Source organism: Stylophora pistillata, chromosome 4, assembly GCF_964205215.1.
Source record: "Stylophora pistillata chromosome 4, jaStyPist1.2, whole genome shotgun sequence".
Lineage (NCBI taxonomy): Eukaryota > Metazoa > Cnidaria > Anthozoa > Scleractinia > Pocilloporidae > Stylophora > Stylophora pistillata.
In genome coordinates, this window is record NC_142522.1 from 33,712,460 (window position 1) to 33,728,551 (window position 16,092).

A 16,092-nucleotide genomic window follows, 5' to 3' on the forward strand; every position below is an offset into this window, starting at 1 on the left:
AACATAAGCCAAAAAAAACAAAACAAAAATCCGAAAACGCTGACGGAAGGAAACGTATTTCAATAGGATAACTTAACGGTTTCATATTAATCAAATATAATGAAATCACCATTTTTACAAGACAAGTCATTCACTATACAACCCCCCACCCCCGAATTCCGAAGAAGATTCGACCCTCAGAACTTCCGATCTAGTGGTCGAATTACAAATAAAAGAGCAACTTATTAAAAGATCACCCAGAGCGGTAGCTCTCTTATCCATGTTAGGTAACATACACACTCAGTTCTTTGTGAACCTTGGTTTGTCTGTCAGTATATGATCTACATTTGCATGAAGATTTTTAGTTCTTAACAGAGTAAACATAACATCTTGAATACACTCTCTTTGAGGTTCATGTCACGTGACAGCTCTACACGGTGCGTATGACGTCACAAATGTCTGAATCAGCCTCTCCTGGAAAAAAAAAAAGAGTGTATGACATTACGAGACGCGATCACTTCACAAAGAAAGATTTTTTTCTGCTTGTCACGAGCGCGGAATAAAGAAAAAAATCCCCATGAGTTCCCACGAGGAATCGAACATCAAGCTCTGATTCTGTAACAATGAGCCACAGACATTTTACGATGAGCAAGGCCATTACCACGTAACACGTGTTGTGTGACACGTGTTGCGTGACATGCGTCACACATACTCAATGAAATTGCAAAAAGGGAATATCATTCGAGTGAAAGGGAGGAAGACCTACTTAGCAGATATTGTGCTCTCGACATATCTTCGTTCATCTTTCTCTCTTTTTCTTTTTTTTTTTTTTTTTTTTTTTTTTGCTACCATTTTCTTTAACTATTTTTGTCAATCATCCACAGGACAGCGTTGGCAATGTTAACATTGGAAAAATTAATCGAGTAAAATGTGAAGGAATTTATTTCAAAGACTCAAGGGTTGCGATTGATATTTGATCAATGCTGTTTAGAGCGAAAAAGATGACTTTGATTAAGGGTCCATACCAGTCCCCTTTCATTTCAATAACTCACCTCTTACTTCATCTGTAGAACTTGAACAGCGAAAAGATAAGAAAAATAACCACTGCTGCACGGCACAACAGATGGACAAGAATACCACACAACAACAAAACACAGATGGAAGGGGCAAATCCTGTTGAGAGAGAATCCGACATCCATCTGATTATTGATCTACACAGACAAGTTAATTTCCTAGAAAACATTAATTTTTATTGCTTACAGTTGAAATATAGGACAAACATGCCTCTTTGACTTCAGTGTCACCTTTAAACCGCTTTGAAAAATGTTTAAAACTTACTTGCTTCACTTATTTGCTTCACTTATTTGTGTTGTGTTTTAAAATTAACGGATATTCGACATGTCCTGTGTCTTGGAAAGACCAAAAAAAAAAAAAAGAAATTTGAACTAGAGGTCTTGGAATTAACGAATGTTACGGTTTATGCAATGATCTGATTGGATGAAAGCCGTTGCAAATTTAAGGAACCAAATCAGAGGGTTTGTCGTTCACAGCATTTCAGTCTTGAAATTTTGTTGGATTAAAAACCACCCACGCATAGCATGGTGCAAATGTAACAAAGATAACCCCGGATCTATGTGGATTGAAAAACAACAAGCTGAACCATTGCAGGGCGTTTAAACAAACCTGAACAAGAAGAGAAATGAGGATAAGGTTGAGAGGAACACGAAAAATATTCATGACAGTAGCACGAGCTGAAAATGAGAAGGAAACATGACAGTAAGATTTTAGCAAAATATTTATAAATTACACATCATAATTCAAGGAGTGAGTTTATATCTGGTCTTGCTGCTCAACTGGAACCAAAATATCTCCCCTCGACAACATTCCAATTGAATACAGTCACCTTCACCTCTTCCCCTTTTGATCCCCCCTTTACACCTCCATCTCCCACCCACCCCCCCTTTACACCCCCATCTCCCACCCACCCCTCCAACAGGTTCCTCACACATACATCATTCCACCAGGATGCTCTATCAACTTAAATAGGACTACCTAGACACAAAATCATAAAATAATTTACATGCTTCCACAAGTTAGGATAAATAACGATTACCCGATTCAGGGACATATTTACTTCTCAGCACTCCCATAGCTGGCCAGAACACTCCTTCAGGAGAAAAAAAAACAACATCCTTTGACATGATAGTTCATAGAAATGCTAAATACACAAATTGTCAGTTTAATGAATGGTGTGAAGCCTAGTTATAAACTTCTAATAAAAAATAAGGAATGGGCTGTTTTGAAGTGTCATGGAAACCACTACCAAATTACTGACAATGGTTGATCAAAATATGGAATAATCTCAGAGGCCAATGAAAATTCAAAGCAAGTTCAAGCAACTGGCCTCGAGCAAGGACAGACATGAAGGACAAGGTCCTTGTTTAAGCTTTGCATCTGATTGGTTGAGAGGGAGGCAAGATTTTGTTTTTTTTAACTATTGAGCAATTTCTTACCAACACAAAACTCAAACACCAAGAATCCAACAAAAACAAGAGGTTGGTTCTATATGATGAAAATGAAAAGAATATTAGCTAAAACTTAAAAATCTCAAATTAGGGTTTAAAATAATTATCGAGATTTATGTCACATACTTAACTGAACAAGACACTCACACGTAAATAATGATGTGAAAATTAAGTAAAAATCAACACCATTTAATCTTAGAGTTTATAGTAGTCTGGTTCTTTTTTACAGCTTGCCCTCAATCAAGGCTGTTTCTGTACCTACAGATTAGAATACTTTGAACTGTAAACATACCTTTGAAAAAACTATAGGAGTGGTTAATGACAGGGCTGCAATTCCAAATACAGGTCTGTGCAAAAATGCATACAATGAAACCTATATTAAACCTTAATCCATGGGACTCTTGTCTGCAGTGCCACCTTAAATAAGTTTTACAAATAATACAATACCCAGCTTTAAAGGGGAACTGAAGCCTAAAATTGGTATATTGTTTGCATTCATTTCTAGTTAGCTTTAGAGGAGTAAGATAAACTGTCGATATTCATTTTCATTCACTTCTTGTTTTTTTATGAGAAAATTCGATTTGAAGTTGCCTTTTTCCCACTTTTGGGGCTATAAGACCGTCAGCTCAAAATAGGCCAGCAGCGGTCATTTATGACGTCAGTGGTGGGGAACCAACTTAAGAAAAACAATTGTTACTATTTCATTTTCGTAGTTAATCCCCATTACAGGTCACACAACTTCAATAACTCCATAACCAAACCAAATTTCTGTAGGAAGAGTACAGGTTTATTATCTTTCTTCCCCACCAGTGATGTAAGAGCGAGCTAAAATGACTGCTGACATCGCTTTTCTGAGCCGCCATACTACGAGGCCAAAATACCACTTTAAACTATTTTTCTGAGGCAAAGTTAGGCCCAAAGACTGTAAAAAAACTCCCGAACATTGCTATTTGAACTATAAGCTGCAATTTAAAAATGGTTCATTTTTAGGGTTCAGTTCCCCTTTAAGTTTGTGTCCATTAAAAAAAAAAAAAAAACCATACTTGTTAATGGCCACTATATAACAACATCTCTTAAGACTTTTCTTCTACAGTGAACTCTGTCCAATTGTTCAAGTTCTTTTTTCTAATTGAAATTCACTGTTCCATCAAGTTTTAAAAACCTTTTAATCATATTGATAAATTCAGCCCCAAGGGTCAGTAGCATCTTAATTTCAAGACCCCAATATGGAAGTTTTAGTGCAGTGGATCTCAACTTAAGTATAGCAATGTGTAGGGGCCTGCTATGCTTGGCAAAAATAACAACTTGTATGTGTCCGGATTCCTTGTATTCTTGTAAATGACAAGCATAATGATTTACATATGAGGATCTATCTGGTGACAATTTGAAGTTATTGCTTCTTGCAGGATAACCTTAAAAATCCTTCACTCTAACCTAAACTTGACTCAAACTACTAGTAACGCACAAGGCGTGGAAAACTGAGCCCTAGGTATATTGTCAGCTGTGCAATAACTGCATGTAAATGCTAAGAATGATACGCTATTAATGCATAACCAAAAGGTAGCCTGCTCGCATACACACATTATAAACTGTGCAGGATGCCTGATACTCTGCCCACTTGAAGATTTGAGACAATTTGGGGAGAGGTCTTGCTAAGGGTGTGGCACTAAACCCTTGCCAGCTCACATTGCTCACTTTCACTTGACTCTGATGATGACTTCCGCACAGGTTGTCGAAACGTCAGTCACTACCACCGACAACAGTCCTTCTCAGGACTACACTCACCCAGACGATCAGACTACACCTTTACATTGCTCAATGCCTCATATTTTGCTGATGCTGGAAAAAATATGCTTGTGCTGAAGCAATAATATTGAGGGGCAGCTCACAGGCTTAACCAAAAGGTAGTTCAAGATACAATTCTACAATGCCCTTTACCTCAACAAGGACTCAACAGAAGTCAGTCTATAAAGTAACTTGAAGACATGTGAACCAAGCATTACAGACACCTGAAACAAGAAAACATCTTTAAAAAAAAAACAATTTTTTGGATCACAACCTTAACTGGCTCATGAACTATGAATTTTCACTCTATTTAGTCATACCATAGTTAATCGAGGGGACTGGTTATGAAAGCCGGCGAACTTCAAAGGGATAGCTTAATGTTTTGGTTTTTCGAGTTCAACCTAGCGTGACCGTGCATCACATAGATTCAAGATGGCGTCTCACATGTGAGCGTTTGTACTGATGACTGCACGTTTTACGTCTGTAATATTACTATTCCTTCTTAAATACTGCTTGTATGTATCTATAAATGAAGAAGGAATGCCCGGAGATAACTGCTCTGTTTTTGGTTGCGGCTCGTCCCGCAAAACGAAAGGAATCGGCATCTGGAAACTTCCTGCCCCTCGCAATGCTGAATACAAGAAATGGCGAGAACTTTGGCTAAACGAATTGACCAAAACACGCGTTGTAGACAAAGATTTCAAGCGCCAGATCGACAATGATCGTGTCTTTACGTGCGAAAACCATTTTAGGCCCGAGGATATTGAGATTTGTAAGTATTAAATGCAATCTTATAAGTTTAACTACACGCGATCCTAGACATAATCTGCGCGGTGCTTAGGTGCATAGCTTATCAATTAACTTGAGCTTTGATAAACTTCAAACGTTATATTCTGATTCTGTTTGTTTGTGATTGTTTCTACTCTAGTTCAATCTGAAAAGATGCAGAAAAAGAAACCGAAGTTTGGTGCCTTGCCAACAGTAAACATGCCGAAGCGTTGCTTCACAACACCAGTAAATGTGCGTCCACCTCGAAGCGCAGTCAACGAAATCCCAGAAGTGGCCCCTAAAAAATGCTACAGTGACTTTAAAGATCTAGTAAAACGAGCGAAATCTTTGAAAATTCTAAGTGAGTGGATCTTAGAGGCAGCAATCGATCGAATTGTATTGACAAAGAAGAGTTCTCTGCTTGTGTTACCAAAGATTCAGCTCACCATCGATGATAGTCTTGGTTTTTCTGTGTCTGTGTTTGGATGGTTTCTGCCAGATGATCATGCGATTCATCTTGAAACCTTGCGATCCGTTATGAACATCACAGTCTCTGAACTTATCAAGAGAATTGATGTTCTCTTGATTTGCCCTGGAGTGAGACCATTTGAACTGTCATCCGATATCGTACACCACATTATACCGAAGTCAGTGGATCCGTTATTCAGAGATGATTCTGAGATATTCCCACAGCTGGAATATTGGAGAACACGGGACTGTGAAGTTTTGGTGGAGCATGGTGAGCAGTGCTGTGTTTGCTACAAATACTCTCACAAGTCAGAGGTGGATCAGAAAGCAAAGCAAAGAAAGCTTGCAAAGCCTGCTCATTTGTTTGCTCCAGTCTCTCACACAACACCAGAGAGAATAAAGCTAACCCTAAAAACACAGAGGCTTAAGTGTGCAGAACTAGAACGAAAGCTTGAAGAAATGAAATCAGAGATAGAAAAGTCAAGTGTAGAAGTAGACAACCAGTTAAGCAATGACATTACAAGTATATTGGGGACATCCAATGAAAATATCACTCCATTCATGGATCTGTTCTGGCAGCAGCAAAAGAAATTGATGACAAAGAGTAAAACTGGTGTCCGATACCATCCTATGATCATTCGATACTGCTTGTCACTTGCTACCAAGTCCCCAGCATGCTATGAAGAGCTCAGGAAAAGTAACATCCTTGTACTGCCGAGCCAACGCACATTGAAGGACTATAGAAATTGTATACGACCCAAAGCTGGCATTCAAGAGGAAGTACTTGAGGAGTTGAATGTTCTTACAAACAGCTACTTCGATGTGCAACGATACATTGTGCTCCTTTTTGACGAAATGAAAATTTTGTCAAATCTGGTATTTGACAAAGTATCTGGGGAACTAACTGGTTTCCTTGACCTGGGAGATCCTGATATAAACTTTGGAACACTTGAAAAAGCTGACAAGATTGCAAGCCATGCTATGGTCTTTTATATCAGAGGTCTCTGTACTGAGTTGAAGTTCAGCTTAGCCTATTTTGCCACCGATGGGATTACATCTTATCAGCTTATGCCATTGTTTTGGCAAGCAGTATGTGTGCTTGAGTTAGCTTGTAATCTTTGGGTGATTGCAAGTACATCAGATGGAGCGTCACCCAACCGAGCATTGTACAGAATGCACAAAGCTCTTGATGGTAATGCTGGAACTGATGTGTGCTATCGCACTGTGAACCTCTATGCACCCGACAGGTTCATATATTTTTGTTCTGATGCTCCCCATCTCATTAAGACTACAAGAAATTGTGTCTACAGCTCTGGTCATGGTACATGTACTCGGTAAGTCGATATATTTGAAACTATTATTGTAGAGATATAATTTCACAGAATAAAATTTGCACTTTCAATGCATCCATGTTAGAAATTGTATGATTTATTCATATAATTGACAACAGAGTCAAACATTTCCCTTGCTTTTAGTAAGAGGTGAAATAATATAGTCAAGCTAGAATTATTGGTATTTTGACTAGATAACATTAGCTAACATGGTTACTATGGTTACAAACAATAAGATTTTTACATAAGGAGGGGGGTTGTGATTGGGAACTCCCTTGAAAACTTGGGTGGATTTACATTTCCTTAGTTATTCAAAACAACATTACATTTACAGAATTCATATAATGATTTAGGTGTAAACTACGATAAGGAAGTAGTTTGATTTAGTGATTGATAGTAATAACCAATGTCTTATTCTGTAGGTACATGTGGAATGATGGCCACTATATCCTCTGGCAGCATTTTATCCAGCTGTTTCATCAAGACCTTGACAATGGCCTAAAGCTGCTTCCTCGGTTAACTTATGACCATATTAAGCTCAGTGCTTACTCTACAATGAGAGTCAACCTTGCTGTCCAGATCCTCAGTGCTTCAGTGGCAAATGTTCTTAAGTCATTTGGTCCTCCCGACACCATCGCCACATCTAAATTGTGCGAAATGATGGACAACTTCTTTGATTGTCTGAATGTTCGCAACCAACATGAGCATGTGCGTAAAAGAAAGCCATTTCTCAAGCCATATTCATCAGTGAATGATCAACGGTTTGCCTGGTTAACCAATGATTTCCTTGGTTATTTGAGAAATTGGAGAGAGAGTGTGGCCAATCGTCCTGGTGAGTACACCAACAATGCAAGGAGCAAGATGTTTCTCTCTTGGCAAACCTACGAAGGCTTGAAAATCACAGTTCATTCAGTTGTAGAGGCTACAAAGTTTCTACTTAATGAAGGGATGGAATATGTGCTCACTGAGCGCTTTTGCCAAGATCCCCTTGAGGAGTATTTTGGGAACCAGAGGAAGCTTGGTAGGAGAAGTGACAACCCAGATATGCGTCAATTTGGTTACAACAATAACACCATCAGAGTGCAACGCGCTGTCACCTGTCAGTCTGGTAATACCCGAGGCAGGAAAGACAAAAACAAGGCATGGGTTAATGTCTCAGATGACCCTGTCCCAAAAAGGAAGAAAACTAAATAATGCTGACATTGCTGATTATTATAACCTGTGTATCTCCAAATGAGTGTGTATCTAACTTAAAACATAGCTTAAAACTTAGGAAAATATAAAAAGTATCAATTTCTTGTTTTGTATCATAGGGTTATTCATAAATATATAGTGAGTGATCTTGTAATTTTAAAATAATACATTAGAGTGAGCATACTTATTCTGTGAGGATTTTGGATTAATAGTTATCTTAGAGACTAATCCCTTGTTTTGATTATCCCCTAAAAATATTTTCTTTCATTGTTCAAGTGTGCTCACTCTATCAGGTTTTTTGTAAATTTGTAAATAGCATTATATCATAACACTGTTTTATTTGGTGTTTCATAAATCAATAGGATTAATTGTTCCCATTTATTGTTGGGAAAGGTTTCTTACTTATCTGTAAACAGTCTGATATATTCCATATCATTTTCATATCAATGTATTCAACTCACAAACATCATTGGTTTTAACAATTGTGCTTTAATAATTTAATATAAGTTTTAATAATATAATACATAAGGACTGACTTTCAAACATTTGCCTCCTTTGTATTTCTACTTGAATATTTGTAGCATAATTCCTGAAATACATATTCTAGGCACAGCGTCAGTCAAACTTATTATGATATTTTTTAAATAAAACAGGAACATTAAATTTACAGAAAAGTCTATTTGTTTTGGGAATTTAAAGAATATTACAGTAATTAGTCTGTTGATGACCTATTGATGTCCTTGCGAAGAGCTTTTGATTTCAGTTGTTTCAATCTAATTTTGTGTTTTTGAATAACGTCCTTCACAAATGAAAAAGAACGAACTCTAACATACAAACTAATAATATTGTGGAGAACATCTTTGGCAACATGGCTACTAATCTCAACTTCAGAGTCGGCTAACATGGCAGAGTGAGATGCGACAACAGTTACATCATGCATTGATCTTGAAATAATATTAGCTAAAGGAATGTTTTTCAGACTGGTTTTACGTGTAGCTTCCCTGAAATAGTGTTCAGTTCTTTCAAAAACAGACTGAGCATTTCTTGTGATCTTCCACAGTCCACCTCGATTCAATGTTGTAGTCAATCTCTGATCTTCACCAATAGGATTGTCCCATTTCCCAGCCATTATCAGTGAGATTGCGTGGTCATTTTCTAGTGTTTTACTTGCTTGTTTGTGCTTGTTATGTAGCTTATGTAGTACATAACCTCCAATATACTGTAACCCTGACTTCTCTTTATCAGATAATTTCGTCAATGGTTCACATGTGTAAGTTTCTGCTTTTTCTTTGCTATGTGTTAAAAGGCAGTCGGCCACTTTTGAACAAAGTAATGTAGCAGAGTTTCTTGATAATCCTACAAAATGGCTCGAAGCATGCAAGACTATGCTAGCGTAAAAGGCTGCATAAAACCTCTCTGCATTTCCAGACTTTGCCAATTGAATATAAAGCCCCTGAATTTCAGAAAATTTAGGTGTTGAAGATTGTAGAGTGTTGCAGTTGTAGGACCATATCTCGTCTCTGTTTACCTTTGGATAAATTTTGCTGTCTCTAAGTTTCACTTTAGCATTGCCAACGATGCTTGCATACGTTTCCACAGTTAATAGATCTCGATTTTCTGGTTTGTCTGTCTCAGTTTCTTCTGTTTCTTCTGTTTTATCTTTGTGTTTAACAGTGATGTGACGTTTCAGTCCGCTCTTACTCTTGCATTTCTTTGGACAATGAGGGCAAGTGACGCTCAGTGGGTGAACCTGCAAAACCAAATTCACGATCAACATCACACACTACTTAGGTTCATAAATCATCTTTAAATCAACAGCTGATAAAATAACGTTTAGGCAAGAAATGGTTTATAAATAGAGCCCGAAATAAGAGTGATTGATCGAAAGCATGATGTCGAAAGCTAGTCTGTTCGACCTTCATGTTCAATCTTCCTTTTTGACGTTTTTAGGCTATATTTTAACTATTAAAACAGATTCTATAGCTTACATCAGCAGCTGCTTCTCTGAAGTGCTCATCAAGGTCTTCTTCTTCTTCTAAAACTCCTAAAATTGCCTCTAAATCGTCTCCAAAGAAGAACATGTCATCACACGCGTCCGCCATGTTGTTTTTAGATGCACGGTCAATGTCACGTGACGGTGCATCTCAACCTCAAAACCCAAACAATAGGCCGGTCCTTTGAAGTTCGCCAGCTTTCATAACCAGTCCCCTCGATTAACTATGGTCATACCAATTCAAATCACTAGCCAGTTGTTATTCATGGTACAGGAACAAACAAAAAAAAGAAAAGGGGGACAAAATTCTTTAAATTTGAGTAGTTTAAATGTGCAAGAGCAATCTTTACCTTTTCACACTCATACAGATCATATCTTATAAAGAAATTCTGATTGGTCTGATAAGCAATTCTTGTCAACAAGTATTTGCAATTGCAATTCTTTACTTTACCATGAAAGACGCAAATATCCATCCATGTGGAATGTTGTCATGGTCAACATTTTTTATGCCAACTTGCGAGTCTAAAAGTTACCAATGAAAACAATGCACAGGGGTATAATAACAGCTGATTTTCATCTAGTGATCATGTTGCATTATTCAATTTTTATTGCCGCTGAAGAGAAAGAGATGATATTTATGGACAGTGGATGGAGAGGTCCAGATTAAGACCTTGCTGGATCAGCAGGATGTGTTCAAGGGTGAAACACTGAACACTCACAGTGCCTCTCTCCATTCACATGAAATGCTAAGGGGAAACCTTGCGATGGACTAGCATCCAATCCAGGGGGGAGCAGTGATACTCTTAGTTACTTCATGCTAAAGAAATCAGGATAAGCTTTAGCTGGGGGGGTCACTTGGCTTGAGTACAGACTTACTCAGAGATATAAACTTATCCCCACCCCTCCCCCACAGATGTGTACATGTATTAACCCTTTCCACCCTACCATCAGAATGCATATTCTCCTTACTGTTCTCCATTCATTTCCTTAGGTGCTGACAAGGAGAATTTATTTAACAATCAAGAGCTTCTTTAACTGGTGATCATTGATTTCCTGTATCCTCGCGTGTAGATGCTAATCACCCCTAGGGGTTAAAGGGTTCACTATATTCATATGAAAACTTACCAGGAGTGAGAGCTGGGGTCCATTCTAACACAAAAGAGTACATAGATCCTTCAAATAGTGACTGTATCAGTCCAAGGCAAAAAACTTTTGGATCTAATAACAAAAAAAAAAAAAAGATTTGATGAAAACTCACAACCAAAGGATACTTTATACTACAGAAAGAACCATAAGGGTAAAAACTTTAATTTATCTTTTTTTGGACTGACCTTGTCTTATAACTTGTATTCCCTGCTCAATTACAGAGAGCCTTGTGTCACTGGTAATATTTCCATAGTTCTCTGTCCAGCAGCAACAGATAATTCCACTCATGGTAACCAGTAATACAAACGACAGACTAAATGGAGCACTGCAATGTTAACAGGCATCTTTTTTGTCAAACTGCTTATAGTTCAGTAGTGACTAAGAACAATTGTATCACCTACACAAGGAAGACATTGTGGTTTGTGGTATTGGACAGTTTTTCTTAAAGTACATTCCAAATAAAAAATGAAAGTTTTGATGGAAACACCTTGATTTTTTTGACCTCATTTCTCTGGAACCCCTTTTGGCAACTCTCAGCTTAATAAAGGTAAGGTCTACAGTCAACTTGCCATAGCATGCCATACATTATCCCAGTCTTTGTGGTATGGAGCAATAAGGAGAATTTCTGCTTTCCCTGATTCTTGGTTAAAAGGCTAATCAATCTAGGTTACCCCCTTCCCCTCCCCCACACCAGCATTTTATCAGGCTTCCCTGACAGTCTTCTAGTTATAGGGTGTGGTTGTTTGTAGGCTGATTAGCACTAACCCAGGTTTAAATATTAATCCAGGTTTCTTTATCCATTTGTTCGAAAGCCTTTCATGGATAATTTTCTCTATTCTTTAAAGGGCAGCCAATCATCAAATTGTAGATAAAAAGAATTGTACTGATTTTTTTTTTTTTTTAACTTTCAGATCTCAAATCAGATTTCACACTAATCCTGGGTTACCTTAACCAAGCTTTGAAAAACCTGGTCCTGGTACTCATTCATACTCCTGGGTGGAGAAATGTGCTGAAAGAGTAAAGTGTCTTGGCCAAGAATACAAAAAAATGACTCCCCCACCACCCCACCCCAGATCTCAAGCCATGACATTGGACCTGAAGTCCAGCATACAAACTGTTGAGTCACTTCATCTCCCGCACTCTGGCTATCAGAGAATGTTTGCCATGTGAATTTCTTAACAGGTGAAAAGCTAAATGTGTGACAAACTTACATAAAACCAAAATGACTGGCAAAAACCTGAGCAACCAGGCCTGAGATGATGGCAACCAAAGAGTTCCCCAGGATGGCATTTGAAAACAAGTCACTTAGCAAATCTTTACTAAATCCTTGCTGAAATGAATGGACACAGCATCAGGTTAATCCTGTATAGGTCTTGTTTACAAATCAAAAGTTCTATTTTGATTCAAACTCAATACCTCTTTTCTCCAGGTCCCAAGAGGGTGAGGGAATAAAGATTGCCCTCAATGTTAATCGCATAATTTCCACATATATACCAAATTACTTGGATTTTCTGTCTCCCAGATAGTTTGGACAAATCTTCCAGCCTCCTGTAAAGCTTTCTAAATGGCTCCCATAAAAGTGACTTTGGATATATCCTCCATAAAAGTTAGGTATCTAGTAAATTCAACTAAACAAAGGAAGTAAGTTTCTAAAGAAACTGAGGTGCTGCATCAGTGGGAGTAACAAGGTCCTTTGGGTTTTATCTAAATAATATTAATGTAAATTAGCCACCACCATAGAGAGCATCAAAGCTGACATTTTGAGGGTTAACTCTTCATCAGATCAAAGTAAATTCACCCTCTGTTAAGAAGTTTCAAGTTTTCTGTTCAACAATAGCCAGATTTCATTTTTAGATATAGTGTATTCACTTTAGCTCCTTCAATTTTGCAGTGAGAGACGAGGATACATTCCCACAATTTCACAATACCAGCTGAAAAGACTTCAAATATGATTCTGTTTAGTCTAACATTCAGACAATAATTCCCAACATACCTTGCCATGTTCACAGACTACCCATGATTCAAAAGCACTAAAGAGAATGGATGTCGCCATTCCACCTGCCACACGACCAACCAACAACACCCAGTAATTGGGTATATGCTGCAGAAATGAGATTAAAATGATAACCCTTTTAAGAGGAGTATTGTCAAAGTATAATAGACTTAAAGGCAATTGACTGTAGGGTATTCATACCAGCCAAACAGATGGTTGGTTTGTGAGCCAAGACCGGTGAGCCAAGACCTACTGTTGGTAAGTTTTAGATTTAAGATTATAGTTTCTGGGCTGTTAAGTTACTAGGACTTTTATAAAAAGTGGACTCCATGGCATTTCTTTTCGTATTAAGTGCCTGACCCATTCTACCACTCACTACCCTTTTGTGTGGGAGGTCAAGGGTTCAAGCTTCAAACTGACAGGTCTTAAAATAACTGTGGGGAATGCGCTACCTTTGTTGTGACATCTGCAAAAAATTGTAGTCTTCTCAGATAGGGAAAATAAACCATAGGCCCCTGCATCTTCTCTGCACTGGTTAGCAGGGGACCTGCACCCTCTCAGAGTTGGGAACATAGCTCCTGGCACTGTAGTCTGGCCTTGTTATCGTTTATACAGGCCCCCATTTAGTCACCTTAAAGGCTGAACTAGGCTAGCATGTCTAATTATGGCACATAAATAAATAAAATAACCATGATAAAATTGACTATTTCAATGTCACCACACCTTTGTCAGGCAATCCACCCCATACAACACTCCATAGAGAACACAGTTAAATTTTCTTCCTCTGTAAAAGAAAATTATAGAATTTTATTAATTTTCCACAAGTATTGTTTACCCTGAGAGCTGCCCTGACTAATAATTTTTTCTTTGTGCGTGTTTTGATATAGAAAAGTTCTGGATTTAGTCCTTATAAATGTAAAGATGACAAAATATAATTAATGACAACAAACCAGAATTACAAACTTACAGTCTATCAGCAAATGAGCCCACAACTGTACCAAAAACCATGGAGGAACCAAACCCTACCATAAAAAGCTGGTTGATTTGCTTGGATGTCATTCCATAACTGGAAAATAATGCGTAGACATGTGGACCCTGAAGCCAGTCTGCTCCTAAAATCATAAATCAAACAGTTAACAACTGGACCCAAAAATAGCAAAACATGAGCATCACTTCTGGACCCACACTTAGCTTACAGTCATATATTGATAATAGTTGATCATCAGATTTTACCATTTGGTTAGGATGAAAATCCGTGTTTTTCATAAGTCCTTATGCGCACGGTCCGCTCAAACAACTGGGTAAAATGCACAGATTTACATAAATAGAAGTATATATACTCGTTAGCCGGCGGCCAGATGTTGGCCCTCAGTCTGCAATTTTTTCAGAAAATTTGCCTGAAATTCTTCAAACTCTGTAAGGATGAGCAAGCCGTCCTTAGCCGCCATGCTTGTTTTGAAGTAATCTGCTCAGCAACCACTCCTTTAGACAAGCATCGACTCGAAATGACCCCTGAGGGCTGAGAAACTGGGCTGTGTCTCACAAGGACTGGGAACTACCGAATTCACGAATTTGATTGGCTGAAATCAATATTGAAAGCGGTCTAGATTTTCCCATCTTGACAGGCATCTAGACCGGTCTTGAAAAAAAGATACAAAGAATATAAAAAATTGGCATATAAGACAGCCATATAATAAACATCTTATTAACCGAGCTAGGTCGGTCTGTATGGGAGAATCTTGACCTCGGTCGATGGTACAGACCTCACAGCGTTAATAAGAACCAAGTACAATATTTCATCGAAAACAACAACAAAAATCAATTGACTAAAATTAAATTTCGCTGTTAATCTTTCTCCCAAGATTATTAGTTGTATTAGCGACGTGCTTGAAACATTTGTGAACAATATTTAATGGCAAATTACTTGTCTGTGGCATTCCTCAGGGTACCTGATAAACTTTTAACATTAGATCACCCTGTAACGAAGTAGCCGATATTGGTGTAATTTCGGTCGTATCCTTCAATGATAATTGATAAAACTCAATACAAGGCAAATCTGTTTTTATGCATTAGTTTAAACGTAGCACTGTGCACGAATCTGTGTTTTGGTTTAAAGCGTAATAGACACTGGCCAATGTGCAACTGGTGACCATGACTTGTGGACCGCAACCTTACCAAGCCGCGTCAAAGGTAAAGAAAAAATTAGTTCCCGAACGAGGCCCTTTCTCCTTAAAAAAGAAAGGTTATCATTTATCAAAACAATATTTTTTAAGCATGATCAGCACAAAATTATATTTTGTCACCTTGTGCCATCAGGTACACAATCAGATACACGCGCTGGAATCTTCGAAATGGTCGCCCGTCGCTATTTTGCACCAGCTGTTGTTTCACGAAAGACGTAAATAAATAAAAAAGAAGACAAACGGCTGACAAAAACAAAAACGATGCTTCGTATAAAGACATCCTTTAGCTCAGCTCCTTTTCTTTAGTTCTCATTTAAAGGGGCATCATTCCAAGTTACTGAACTATTGAAAAGTCTTTTACGCCTTTATAGAAAGTGAATTATGACTGAAAGATTTAAGTATTAAAACCACCAGAAAACACTTGCAAGGCTGTCTTAAGGTATGCGACGGTAATTGATTTTCAGGCACAGTCGAACCTGCATTAAGCGGTCACCCGGAATTAAGCGGTCGGTTTTCCAAGTCCCTAAATTTTTTCACCTTTATCACTGTAATTTTTCGAAGCGGTCACCTCTATCAGGAAGTCGTGGTGACTCTTTGATAAGTCCCAAAGGTCTGTTTCTATTATTCTTCACCTGTATCAAACGGCCACTTAAAGCACAACCGCTAAAATAAAATTAAAAACAATCTTTTTAAGCAAACTTTAATTCATGTCTATCTCCGGAAATCA

General features: G+C 37.9%; 3 protein-coding genes across 5 annotated transcripts; 1 reads left to right on the top strand and 2 right to left on the bottom strand.

The window, feature by feature from the left end:
- Window positions 1-40: 40 nt before the first annotated feature.
- LOC111332321 (solute carrier family 61 member 1-like) lies at window positions 41-15,681 on the bottom strand. Of its 3 annotated transcripts, none has more exons than XM_088756231.1 (15): window positions 15,486-15,678; window positions 14,150-14,294; window positions 13,906-13,966; window positions 13,183-13,290; window positions 12,401-12,519; window positions 11,375-11,514; window positions 11,169-11,261; window positions 10,495-10,565; window positions 4,443-4,513; window positions 2,797-2,851; window positions 2,493-2,541; window positions 2,093-2,146; window positions 1,663-1,730; window positions 1,032-1,152; window positions 41-453 (listed from the first exon to the last, which is right to left on the bottom strand). In XM_088756231.1, exons 1-15 carry the CDS (start codon window positions 15,643-15,645, stop codon window positions 410-412), a joined length of 1,359 nt encoding a protein of 452 aa, XP_088612357.1. In that variant the 5' UTR covers window positions 15,646-15,678; the 3' UTR covers window positions 41-409. The 3 variants fall into 3 exon arrangements, with proteins under 3 accessions (XP_088612357.1, XP_022793370.2, XP_088612358.1); XM_022937635.2 differs by lacking the exon at window positions 15,486-15,678 and adding an exon at window positions 14,416-14,663; XM_088756232.1 differs by lacking the exon at window positions 13,183-13,290 and having other exon boundaries at window positions 15,486-15,681.
- On the top strand, window positions 4,712-8,663 carry LOC148733430 (uncharacterized). The gene is made up of 3 exons (XM_088756229.1): window positions 4,712-5,061; window positions 5,218-6,859; window positions 7,279-8,663. Exons 1-3 carry the CDS (start codon window positions 4,752-4,754, stop codon window positions 8,048-8,050), a joined length of 2,724 nt encoding a protein of 907 aa, XP_088612355.1. The 5' UTR covers window positions 4,712-4,751; the 3' UTR covers window positions 8,051-8,663.
- On the bottom strand, window positions 8,520-10,249 carry LOC148733431 (uncharacterized). Its single transcript, XM_088756233.1, has 2 exons — window positions 10,039-10,249; window positions 8,520-9,800 (listed from the first exon to the last, which is right to left on the bottom strand). The coding sequence occupies exons 1-2, from the start codon at window positions 10,150-10,152 to the stop codon at window positions 8,763-8,765; spliced, it is 1,152 nt and encodes a 383-aa protein (XP_088612359.1). The 5' UTR covers window positions 10,153-10,249; the 3' UTR covers window positions 8,520-8,762.
- Window positions 15,682-16,092: the final 411 nt, after the last annotated feature.

What these genes read in the sequence shown, in the direction of transcription:
- LOC148733430 (XM_088756229.1), top strand. Translation starts at nt 4,752, where the DNA reads ATGACTGCACGTTTTACGTCTGTAATATTACTATTCCTTCTTAAATAC. An exon ending in GCCCGAGGATATTGAGATTT is followed by an intron (nt 5,062 to 5,217) that starts GTAAGTATTAAA and finishes TTTCTACTCTAG; the next exon opens with TTCAATCTGAAAAGATGCAG. An exon ending in GGTCATGGTACATGTACTCG is followed by an intron (nt 6,860 to 7,278) that starts GTAAGTCGATAT and finishes CTTATTCTGTAG; the next exon opens with GTACATGTGGAATGATGGCC.
- LOC148733431 (XM_088756233.1), bottom strand. Translation starts at nt 10,152, where the DNA reads ATGGCGGACGCGTGTGATGACATGTTCTTCTTTGGAGACGATTTAGAG. An exon ending in TCAGAGAAGCAGCTGCTGAT is followed by an intron (nt 9,801 to 10,038) that starts GTAAGCTATAGA and finishes TTGGTTTTGCAG; the next exon opens with GTTCACCCACTGAGCGTCAC.
- LOC111332321 (XM_088756231.1), bottom strand. Translation starts at nt 15,645, where the DNA reads ATGTCTTTATACGAAGCATCGTTTTTGTTTTTGTCAGCCGTTTGTCTT. An exon ending in GCCAGTCATTTTGGTTTTAT is followed by an intron (nt 11,515 to 12,400) that starts GTAAGTTTGTCA and finishes TTAACATTGCAG; the next exon opens with TGCTCCATTTAGTCTGTCGT. An exon ending in AATACAAGTTATAAGACAAG is followed by an intron (nt 11,262 to 11,374) that starts GTCAGTCCAAAA and finishes TTTTGTTATTAG; the next exon opens with ATCCAAAAGTTTTTTGCCTT.